Source organism: Protobothrops mucrosquamatus, unplaced genomic scaffold, assembly GCF_001527695.2.
Source record: "Protobothrops mucrosquamatus isolate PMUCROS unplaced genomic scaffold, P.Mucros_1.0 scaffold1785, whole genome shotgun sequence".
Classification (NCBI taxonomy): Eukaryota; Metazoa; Chordata; class Lepidosauria; order Squamata; family Viperidae; genus Protobothrops; species Protobothrops mucrosquamatus.
In genome coordinates, this window is record NW_015387923.1 from 85384 (window position 1) to 98283 (window position 12900).

Below are 12900 nucleotides of genomic sequence, written 5' to 3' on the forward strand. Positions count from 1 at the left end.
TTGTGTCTTCTACATGAAGGTTATGGTTTTCAGCCTAATAATAGCCAAAGAAAAGCAACCCTCATCAGTGCTGATCACAAGAACTTATCAATATAGTTGAATGTGTGTATTATACATCCATATGCACATATACACATACATAAGCCCTGAATTCACTATAAGTCAACATCTTTATGATTTGGATATAATAAGCAGCTCATAGAAATCTGTCAGATGACAGGAAAACAATCCAAAAAAGTTTTTAAAAATGTTTTCAGCTCTGCTAACAGCAAGGCCAGCAAACTGGCTTTAAAAGCTCTTTAAAGCTCTTTAAGATATTCATTTCTAGTAAGAATAGAAATTGATTACAGATTTTGCATTTGTCTAGGATTTCTATTTTTTCCTCAATTTTCCTTTATTTACTGAGAATCAGGCATGTTCATTCTTCAGTTCCCTGATCTTTTTTTAAATACCAAAACTGTTGTGTATCAGTGCATCTCATTAAGCTGCTTTCTCATTGTGATTGTCATTTTATTGCAACATTAATGACAAAAGGACAGCCAGGAAATGCTGTTGCAACATCATACGTACATTGGCATTAAGCCGGTATATAACAGCACATAGGTAAACACAAAGATCTACTTCTTTGCAAACAGAGGACTGGACATCTTCTGCACTCAGAATGGGCCGAGCAATTATCTGGACTGGTAATCTTATATTCAATGCTTGAATGTTGATGCTGTGTTGTTTACTAAATTTCATTCTTCACTTATTTATGCTTCTATGCAACTATGCAGTATACTTTTTCTATATAAAATTCATAGAAAAATACATTAATTTACTCTAAATAGATATTTCTATTACAAAGGCCACATTTTAATAGGTTTTTGCTTTCAAATCTGTTTCTATCAATGGAATAGTGGAAAAAGTACAGTGGCAAGATGAACAGGAAATACATGACTTCGGTATCTCAGTATCTTTAACAGGGAACGGAAGTAGAACTCTACAAATGGCCTTTTCAAAGTCTTTCCTTTATTTATGATGTAACTTGTAGGGTTGTTTCAATGCAATTTTCAAGGAGAAAAATTCTCCAATATTTCCGGGCTGGGTTTCACTAGTAGCAATGGAAGTAGCATAGCTTGTCTGATTTGTTCTAGGCAAGTCAATCAGCCCAATGCTGTCTTGCAAGCTTCTACTGGTGAAGCATCCAAGGATCCATAGACTATAAAAGTATGGGCACAAAACTATTTGTGCTACTTCTTCACTTTCCTGATGCAGGAGCCATAAGATTCTACCATAGGATCTTTGATACAATCAGTGCACTTTGGGAGGTCTATACATCAATATGAGAGATTGTAGGGAAACTAGGAAAGGAATAGAAGAGAATAAAGACATGAAGAAATAGCAGTCAGTTGACAGTTTATTTTGCCAACAGCAACTTAGCTCGGGTGGAAAGGAATCTGGGAAAAAGCATTCAAAGACATTCTGCCTTAATTAGCTCACTATAAAGAAGGCTGAGAAATTCCTGTAACAGTTTTCAGAATTCTGTATTTATCCCAGACTAGCATTCAAGGAAAATCTATGTAGTTCTTGCTTCTTTGATCTTGTTCGGCTCTATCCAGATAGATAATCAGATCCTCATTCAGGTTTGCATGGATGGCATCAAGGAATTTAGGTTTTCAGTAGCTGTGATGGAGATTGGTTACTGCCATTATTCTATGTGGGAGATATATGTATTTAAAGTTTCAATTAAAAAGATAAACACTAATGCAAACTAAAAAAGAATAAAAGACTAAATAGAAAAATAAAAATTAGTAAAGAAAAAAGAAGCATATAAAGGAATGTCTTCTCCCTTCATCCCAATATGATGGGATGTGTAAACAGTTATAAAGTATAAATAAATATATAAACAATTTTAGTAACTTATTACCTTCTCTTAAAATGCCACTAATGATCTCTTTTTCCCATATCTCATCTCTTATCTATAAACAAATCCTTAAAGCCTTGTTAAATATTGATCACCAACAGTCAATTAAGGTTTACTAGCTGTAACAACATATCTATTTTAACCTTGATCAAACAAACCAACTTTATATTCCTTCCATTAACAACCTTAATCTTTAGTCCTTTCAAAGAATATCTTAGAACTTGATTTCTTGTTATTTTTTTTCTCTGTACCTTCCAACAAACTTCTTTAACAAGTTTTTTTGTAAATTCAGCATAGGAAAATTATCCAGGCCACTCTCTTAATTTGTTATTTATATATACTTTTTTAATTATTAAGACATTGCTAGTTTCTTTTCTATGTCCAGTCTAGCATTTTTTTCTATATAATTCCTGTAGCGGCATAGCCTGTCATTTTAAAACCCACTTTCAGATCAGTCTGAATTTTGCCAGGTAAAACTTGTTTCTCTTCTATAACATTTCAAAGACAATTTATATATAGAGGCAGACACTCTTAAAATTAATTTCTGGGTCCATAGTTCAAAAATATCCTTCAAAATGTCCAATGTTAAAAAAAATTACTTTGTTTTACATTAGTAAATCAAATTTATGTGTTCTGTAATTGCAAACTTTACTTCCTTTTGATTCCCTTTAGTGTCCAACCTTCAAAGTCTAATCTTATCATTTTTAAAAAAAGACAATTCTTTAAAAAGAATCACCTTGAACTGCAAGATGAGCAGCAAATAAATTAATAATTCAAAAATGAAACCATTTTCCATGGGAAAGATTCTTATAATTAATTTTAAAATATTATTTCAAATCTTTTTAGACACTTAGTCTGTTTATAACTTTCCAAAATCCAAATTCTGATCACCCTTTTGTTGTGTATTCCAAAATGTATTTTTAAACGTTTTTAAACTTGTATTTAAAACATTTTGCTAAGGACTGAAAGAAACTCACATAGTACTGTAAACCTTATCAACTGAAATGTTCCTAATAGCTAAAAAGCAGTTAACAAGCAATTTCTGAAACTGATTAGAAAAGGAAGTATGCAAATCCATTGACCTTTTGAAGGCACTAACAACACCTTCAGTAAGATGCTTATTCCCTCATCTCCCAGAGTAGTAAACCTTCTGAGACTGCTGTCTTGAGGTCTCATCACAAGAAGCAACTGCCAGGAGCACTTGTGAATGATCTCAAGTCCTCTCCTTGTCCAGAGAGAGACTGCAAAGAGCTAGTCTACTTGGCGGGCTCTTCATTTTGTTGTGGTCATCTAAATGTGGAGCTATTTTCAGTTCACCACTTCTTCCCAGAAATCCCTTTATATGGGAGATTCTGGATAAGCAAAATAGATCAGAGGATCAGAACTGGCATGCAGAGGTTAAGAATGTACCCTTCTGAAAGTAACCCACCCACTCCGCATCCAATTTTTATGTTTTTTCTTGACATACTCAACTCACACTTCCAATAATTTCTCTCCTGATATACTCAACTCTCACTTGCTATGCAAGTAGAAGCATTTTGTATACACAGACATTTTCATTTCTTTCAACAAACATTCCATATAAGAGACCACACATTACCTACTACAGTAATTGAACTAGCAGCTGCACATTTTAAAATGAATCCATTCATTTCCCCATCTTTAGTAAAGATTTCAGTGTGACACACCAATTCATTTACTTGCTCTAAATTTTTGACATGAATAGATTGCAAAAGTTAATTGATTTTTCCTGTGAACTTGGGTTATCAGTACATTTCATTTCAGATTCTTATGCCTCATTGTCTTAAACTAGTTATCTGACATGTGCCACAAATCATGCAGGTTTGCAATCACAGAATTGTCTGCATATAAAAGACATACATTTCCATCCCAGGCTAATGCAGTTCTAACAGTCCTCTAATGATTCCTCAGACATAAATATATTAAAGAACCCAAAAGACATCATACAACCTTGTCTTACAACGTTTTTCATTGTTGAAGCATTCACTAAGCATTCCATTTAATTTCTTACATGCTTTACTTCTATATATTCTACACTTGTTGCATTTGGCAACCAACCAGCCTTCAACTTCATTTTCATAGGAAAAGTTCTATAATTCACACCTATATGCATTCACTGTATTAATAACACATGATAAAGATTCCTGTTTGCTTTCTCAGCAACCTGCTGAAGAGGAAAAATCTAATATGTACACCCCCTACTTGGCACAAAAGGACACTGCACTTCACAGTTTTACTTACTGATGCTTGATGTACTCTTTCTGTTAGAATTCTACTTTCCTGCACATGTTTAACAAACCAATACTTCCTATGGGGTTTGCATTTGTTCTCATTACTTTTCATAGTATGAAAAGTGTTCTCTAGCTTCATTATTCATGCTCTCTAACTTCATTATTTGTGTGTGTGTGTGTGTGTGTGTGTGTGTGTGAGAGAGAGAGAGAGAGAGAGAGAGAGAGAGAGAGAGAGAGAGAGAGAGAGAGAGAGAGAGAGAGAGAGAACTAAATTACCAGCTTTACTCATACCTGTGTCATATATACCACTCACTGCTAATGTAACTTTAGTTCAGTTTTGACACATCTTGGCCAGGATGGCACAATTTTCATCAAACATACCCACACTATTCTTAAAGAAATAAGCTCTTTAATCTACAGGCTACCTTGTAGAGCCAACATATAGTCGCCTGTACCCCATCAAAGGAGATAAAAAGAGTTTTCTGGCACATTCAAAGTGAAATATAAAAAAGCAATGATAGCAAATATTGATCATATTATGCACCATAATCTTAAATGCAAAGAGGCTATATTACTTAGCTCATTTGTCTTCTATTTTCCTTTTATTCTAGGTTTAGCTGTCTTGCTGTTTCTTCACTGCAGTAAGTAATCATATAGTACCATCTTATTTCCTAATGAATCATAAGAAAACAGGAAAGATTAAGGCTCAATTTATTGGGCTCTAATAAAATATTCCATAAAGAAATCAACAATGGAAAGTGCATGAAGACTGGTGATATCTTTCATGGGCCCAAGCAGCATGAGAAGTTAGATTTAGACATTCACCAACCATTGCAGCAATATAAGCAGGACAACAAGTGACAAGTAATTGTTTATGCCAGATAGTAACTTTTGTGAGATGGGTTGTGACATAAATTTGATAAGTAAAAATATTAAATAAATGTGACACACTATTCCCTCAAACCTAGTAGCAGGTGTGACAAGAAGAAAGGTAGATAAATGGAGGACCCAATAGAAGCTGTTTCTGGAATCAGAAAAATAATAATAAACAACAGAAAAGAACACCTTCTGATGGGTAGAACTATCTCTTCAGAAAAATATTCTGAACAAAGAACTTTGCATCGTTCAACTTCATTAGAAAGTGATTTACAGTATTAAAAGTTCTGCTATTTGTGTCATTTATGCTTCTCCATGTTGGCATTCCTCATGGTAGCCAATCTTGATATTGTAGAATATCAAGCATACACCCACCGTCGTAGAGAATTAAATATTTGGTGGATATTAAACAAAGGTAGAATATTATATTTCCCCAAAGAAATGGGAAAAATATTAGGCAGAGAGAGTCCCCAGTCTCCCTTTCTTAAGGCAGAAATGCAGATTTGGCAATCCTTTCAGAAAAAATGAGGCAAAGCACTCATAAGCAAAATGCCTTCAGCTCCACAGTGATAGGATTAAGAATTTACATACCCCACCCAAAAATTAAAAGCAGGAAATGACCTTTAGGACGTAATAGGATTAATCATATATATACCCTCTCCAGACTAGCAAAAGACATAAAAGCCCACCTCATTGCACAACCTCTTGGAGCAAAGAATGTATAAAATCCCACCTATCACAACCCCATATGGCCAGCTGTCCCAGAACCACATGCTACTGGTGGTTCTGCTCATCATTAAACCTTCTTTCCAAACAGCCAACCACCATTTTTATTTCCAGCATCTTAGCCTCCATTTTTAAAAGTCGTAGAATCGGAGATAAAATTAATGAGGGCCGAATCTGACCTAGACTAATAAAAAGAAAGTTGTTATATAAAATATCTGTAAGGATTTATGAGTATAAAAGTAATAGGTCCAGAAGAATACTTACAATATATACGTACGTACACACGTAAAATTAGTTACGAAACCTATTTATTAGAATTTTATACATTTACCGTTATACTGCTTTATGATGTTATACTGCTATTTAATGATATTGTTATTCAATCAATACACCCAAAAAATTTTATGCAAGAAGTGTTAAAAGTAAGTAATAAAAAAAGTAAATAGGACACTGATGATTGTTGGAATATTCATGAGCAGAAAGAGTCATGTGGTAGCTCAGTCAGCCAATGTGAAGAAAGTGCTACTGAGTCTGTGCAAAAGGTCATTGAGTTAGAAGCTGGGTTTCAGTTTCAGTCTCTGGTCTGTCTCTACTGCAAGAAGTCTTCATTTGTGCTATGTTGCTGTGAAGAAGAATGTATGGTATTGTAAATATTTTTATATGAATATAAAGAGTTTATTTGAATCAGCTAAATGCAGTCAACTGTGAGAGCTTCTGATTTATTTTTTACCAACAGAGAAAATTAAAATTCTCTAACAATGATGCTGTACCAATGCCAGTGAATGATTCCCCCATGTCTGTGTTGTCTTTTATATTCAAATTGGTCTAAAAATGTAACTATGCCTTTTTAAAGAAGTAGTCACAATGAAATAGATGATGATTTTATTCTTCCCCTTCTAGTGGACACCAGGAAGGAATTCCAGGAGAGTGGCCATATTCTGCTTTATTCCCATTACTATTCACTATGTTTAGAACCTTATACAATTTTTGAGTACTATTTTCAAATTATCATTTTATAATTTTACAGTTTAAGTAACAGATAGTGAGAAATAGATTCATTTATATCTATTTTGCTAATTATCCCTTAAGTAACTTACAATACTAGTCACTACTGCATCAAAATTTAAGTAATTTAATAATTTGCAAAATAGTTTTAGTAAGCTAGCAAATTAGCTCTGTTTATTTTAGGAAGGTTGGGTACCTTTAATGTTCGATTATATTTATTTTTATCCTGTTTTCAATGTGAATTTAATTTTGGTCACTGATCATGATAATAAAGATATAAAACTAACATTTCTTAATTTGATTTCTTTCAGATAGGTTGGGTTATTTTTCTTACAACTGACCATGATGGTTGGGATTTTAGGGAACTGTAATTCAGTATATCTGGATTTTGCTAGTTTGGGAGTAAGTCATTAAACAGATAAACCAACAGAAATATCTTATTTTCTTGGGAGGAGTGACTAACTGAACAGACCAAGATGTCTTTCATATACAATCTCATTTCCACAGGTTCTGCTTTCAAACTGGTTTGCTATTTCACCAACTGGGCTCAGTACAGGCAAGATAGAGGGAAATTCTTGCCTAAAGACATTGATCCCAAACTCTGCACTCATCTCATTTATGCATTTGCGGGAATGAACGACCATAAGATCACGACGGCAGAGTGGAATGATGAACAGCTCTACAAGGATTTCAATAACCTCAAAAAAATGTATGAAGCAAGTGGGGAGGGTGGGTGTAAGGAGTCTTTCCAGAAATTCCTGGAACTGGGATTTTGCATTATATGATAGTAGAAGGAAGTATATAAAAATTTTAGACGGAACTTTATGGAAGCTGAAGCAGAAATGTAATCAAGGCAATCACTTGACATAATGTAGTAGTACCCATATATAATAATCTTTTTTAAAAAAAATCACTAGTAAAGTAGATTAGTAAGAATAAGGAACAGTGCAATTGTAGGCAATGTGCTTGCTCAAAACGATTACAATCCCCTGAAAGTTTTCAATAAAGAATGCAGATCTGTCCTTATTCTCTTCCAACCCCGAGGACTACACTAGAAAACAAAGGTTTTTTAATTCCTTTTGTATAATTAAACTGATGCAGCTTGGAAAAATTTTGCCTACATTGTAAAGCACCAACCTGGATCAGGCCCAATGAATTTTTCTAAGCATGAAAATCACATAAAGTGTGCAAGATAAACTTGTTAAGAAAAGAAACTGGACTCTGTTAACCAACTTTTTTTCTCATTTAGGAATCCAGGATTGAATACACTTTTAGCTATCGGTGGATGGACATTTGGTAGTACAAAGTAAGAACCTCAGCGATATCTATGGAGGGGACTGCATTCATTATGTTATGATGAACAATTCTAGGTGGCAACTGCCAAAACATAGGACTAATTCTTAGGATGCTCTTTCTGTGGCCTTCTTTGAGGGTCCTACTTTGCAATTATTTTTATTGTTGTACATTGGTTTGTGATTATTTCCTATAATGCTGCTAATAGTAACAATGACTGCACAAGATGAAAAATATGAAACTGTAATAAGAAAAGTTAGCAAATGTGCATAAAACTGGTTACTGTACATACTTAATCATGTAGTAATATAATATTCATGTTTCAAAACTTGTTTAAAACATCAAATATTATTTGGAACTAAAATTGAAAAAAAAATAGAATCAGGCTGAAGGAAGATTTGATTGGAAATACATTATTTGGGACTAAGTATCTTTTCAAGTCAAAAAAGATAGAACTTAAAAAAAAAGATATTAACTATGTCTTCCCCCTCTATAAACTAACATAAAAAGTTCATTTCTATGGAAAGTGTACGCCATATTCTATAGGATGGGTACTGATACTGGATGGGAACACATATGATATATGCACATGACAAAGTTAATTGGTATCCTGTTTGTTTGATGTGCTCATATGCAACTTCTTTGGTAGATTCTCTGCAATGGTAGCTACTGCTCCCAATCGCCAGATATTTATTTCTTCTGTGGTTTCATTCGTCCGAAAACATGGCTTTGATGGCTTAGATCTAGACTGGGAATATCCTGGTGCCAGAGGCAGCCCTGCAGAGGATAAACAACGTTTCACCTTCTTAGTTCAGGTACTGCAAAATGTTAAGTTGATGAAAAAATGCAAACAGCAAATAAAAAGTTTCTTGTTGCAATGTTATTTTATACTAGCGAATTCTATGTATGGTAGTGTTAGTGAATCAAAACATCAGGGAATATTCCAAAAGTTGTATAGAATGAATGCTGTTTAATAATTACTGTATTACTAGAACCAAGTCTTAACAGACTTGTATATGCAATCAGTTACTAGATTCCAAAATGTAATATAGGGATACCTTTTTTTCTAAAGCTAAGACCCCACAATAGGATGGTACACATCAAATGCTCAAATGTAAATCTGTTAATAAACACAGCAAGTAAGCAATATGGATTTCACCCCCCTTCTGTTCAATTGTGTGTGATTCTCGGAGATTTCTTGGACTTCTTGCAGTTTTCTTTGCAAAGTTTTTACCTTTGTCTCCTTCCAAGGTCTAAGAAAGAGAATCATTAGCCCAAGGTAACCCAGCTGGCTTTGTGTCTAAAATAAGACTAAAACTCTACGTCTCCTGGTTTCTAGCCTATGTCTTAACCATTACATCAAACTGGCTCTCAAGCGATATGTAATAGATACCTAAAAACCTCTTTAATAAAAATAGAACTCAAACAAGAAGCATCCTGGATTTGCAGTTACTTTGGACACAAAAGTGACTGAATTGGTATCACTAGCCACTCATTCAATCACCTGCTTCTTTTTGAGTAATCTACATTTTTAATTTATATTTTATTTTATTTAAAAAAAAATGACAGGGGTAAAACTAAATGCTGTTATCTGCTTATCTTAGGAAATGATGAAAGAATTTACAGCAGAAGCTCAGAGAACAGGAAAGAAAAGACTCTTGCTAAGTGCTGCCGTTGCTGCTGGGAAGCAGACTATTGACAATGCTTATGAAGTGGACAAGATCTCAGAGTGAGTATATATGCTGGAAAAATTATTAACTAAAATGGCGAGCATGCTCACATTTAAATTAATTTGATCCGTTGGCTCTAACATTGTAAGTTAACAAGTTCTTATTCCTTAGTTGCAAAATGTCTTGCTTTGTGGAGTCATTCAAATTACAGGTAGTCCTACATTTCGTTTAGTGACCGTTCAAAGTTACAACAACACTGAAAAATGTGACTTATGATCATTTTTCATAGTTACGACTTTTGTGGCACCCAATGATCATGTGAACAAAATTCAGATGCTTGGCAACTGGTTCATATTTATGACCTTTGCTGTGTCCCGGGGTCACCTACCAAACACCTCCCTTCGACCAGTCCGCTCCCACAGAGAGGGCCTTCTTAGAGTGCCGTCGGCCAGACAATGCCGGCTGGCAACCCCCAGGGGGAGAGCCTTCTCTGTGGCAGCTCCTGCCCTCTGGAATGACCTACCCCCCGACCTACGTACAGTTGCGGACCTGCGCCTTTTTCGCCGAGCCCTGAAGGCCCATNATTTTCAGCATCTTAGCCTCTATTTTAATTACTCCCGGCTTAGACTGGATCTGATTATTTTTCTTTCAACAATATATTTTATAGACATTCCTAAATACTCATATTTTCATTATCCAGGTCTTCTTATGAATGTTATATATGCATGCATGTGTGCATTTTAATCAATGCTTTGGATAAATAATCTTAAAATATGTAAATGTGTTATACTGCTTTATGATGTTATACTGCTATTTAATGATATTGTTATTCAATCAATACACCCAAAAAATTTTATGCAAGAAGTGTTAAAAGTAAGTAATAGAAAAAGTAAATAGGACACTAATGATTGTTGGAATATTCATGAGCAGAAAGAGTCATGTGGTAGCTCAGTCAGCCAATGTGAAGAAAGTGCTACTGAGTCTGTGCAAAAGGTTATTGAGTTAGAAGCTGGGTTTCAGTTTCAGTCTCTGGTCTGTCTCTACTGTAAGAAGTCTTCATTTGTGCTACATTGCTGTGAAGAAGAATGTATGGTATTGTAAATATTTTTATATGAATATAAAGAGTTTATTTGAATCAGCTAAATGCAGTCAACTGTGAGAGCTTCTGATTTATTTTTACCAACAGAGAAAATTAAAATTCTCTAACAATGATGCTGTACCAATGCCAGTGAATGATTCCCCCATGTCTGTGTTGTCTTTTTTATTCAAATTGTTCTAAAAACTTAACTATGCCTTTTTAAAGAAGTAGTCACAATGAAATAGATGATGATTTTATTCTTCCCCTTCTAGTGGACACCAGAAAGGAATTCCAGGAGAGTGGCCATATTCTGCTTTATTCCCATTACTATTCACTATGTTTAGAACCTTATACAATTTTTGAGTACTATTTTCAAATTATCATTTTATAATTTTACAGTTTAAATAACAGATAGTGAGAAATAGATTCATTTATATCTATTTTGCTAATTATCCCTTAAGTAACTTACAATAGTAGTCACTACTGCATTAAAATTTAAGTAATTTAATAATTTGCAAAATAGTTTTAGTAAGCTAGCAAATTAGCTCTGTTTATTTTAGGGAGGTTGGGTACTTTTAATGTTCGATTATATTTATTTTTATCCTGTTTTCAGTGTGAATTTAATTTTGGTCACTGATCATGATAATAAAGATATAAAACTAACATTTCTTAATTTGATTTCTTCCAGATAGGTTGGGTTGTTTTTCTTACAACTGACCATGATGGTTGGGATTTTAGGGAACTGCAATTCAGTATATCTGGATTTTGCTAGTTTGGGAGTAAGTCATTAAACAGATAAACCAACAGAAATATCTTATCTTCTTGGGAGGAGTGACTAACTGAACAGACCAAGATGTCTTTCATATACAATCTCATTTCCACAGGTTCTGCTTTCAAACTGGTTTGCTATTTCACCAACTGGGCTCAGTACAGGCAAGATAGAGGGAAATTCTTGCCTAAAGACATTGATCCCAAACTGTGCACTCATCTCATTTATGCATTTGCGGGAATGAACGACCATAAGATCACGACGGCAGAGTGGAATGATGAACAGCTCTACAAGGATTTCAATAACCTCAAAAAAATGTATGGAGCAAGTGGGGAGGGTGGGTGTAAGGAGTCTTTCCAGAAATTCCTGGAACTGGGATTTTGCATTATATGATAGTAGAAGGAAGTATATAAAAATTTTACACGGAACTTTATGGAAGCTGAAGCAGAAATGTAATCAAGGCAATCACTTGACATAATGTAGTAGTACCCATATATAATAATCTTTTTTTAAAAAAATCACTAGTAAAGTAGATTAGTAAGAATAAGGAACAGTGCAATTGTAGGCAATGTGCTTGCTCAAAACGATTACAATCCCCTGAAAGTTTTCAATAAAGAATGCAGATCTGTCCTTATTCTCTTCCAACCCCGAGGACTACACTAGAAAACAAAGGTTTTTTAATTCCTTTTGTATAATAAACTGATGCAGCTTGGAAAAATTTTGCCTACATTGTAAAGCACCAACCTGGATCAGGCCCAATGAATTTTTCTAAGCATGAAAATCACATAAAGTGTGCAAGATAAACTTGTTAAGAAAAGAAACTGGACTCTATTAACCAACTTTTTTTCTCATTTAGGAATCCAGGATTGAATACACTTTTAGCTATCGGTGGATGGACATTTGGTAGTACAAAGTAAGAACCTCAGAGATATCTATGGAGGGGACTGCATTCATTATGTTATGATGAACAATTCTAGGTGGCAACTGCCAAAACATAGGACTAATTTTTGGGATGCTCTTTCTGTGGCCTTCTTTGAGGGTCCTACTTTGCAATTATTTTTATTGTTGTACATTGGTTTGTGATTATTTCCTATAATGCTGCTAATAGTAACAATTTATTTATTTATTTATTTATTTGACACAATTTATATGCCGCCCTTCTCCCCATGGGACTCAGGGCGGCTCACAGCATATTAAAACATCGTACAAAAAATTTTCCCCTGCTAAAAACCAATTAAAACCCAAATATTGGTAGCTGTGGCTCTTTAAAATCGTTTAAAAATTGTCCCTATTTAAAACTCACCCTAGGTCAGGCCCGCTTGTTG

The 12900-nt window shown here is 34.3% G+C and overlaps 1 protein-coding gene across 1 annotated transcript in view; it reads left to right on the plus strand.

The window, feature by feature from the left end:
- Positions 1-621: 621 nt before the first annotated feature.
- LOC107293967 (chitotriosidase-1) overlaps positions 622-12900 on the plus strand; it is a 24502-nt gene continuing 12223 nt past the window's right edge. Inside the window, exons 1-6 of the mRNA XM_015823159.1 lie at positions 622-686; positions 4770-4799; positions 7273-7474; positions 8015-8071; positions 8708-8873; positions 9663-9787. Of these exons, the coding sequence (XP_015678645.1) occupies positions 662-686; positions 4770-4799; positions 7273-7474; positions 8015-8071; positions 8708-8873; positions 9663-9787 (605 nt within the window). The 5' untranslated portion in view covers positions 622-661. The remainder of the gene's footprint in view (positions 687-4769; positions 4800-7272; positions 7475-8014; positions 8072-8707; positions 8874-9662; positions 9788-12900) is intronic.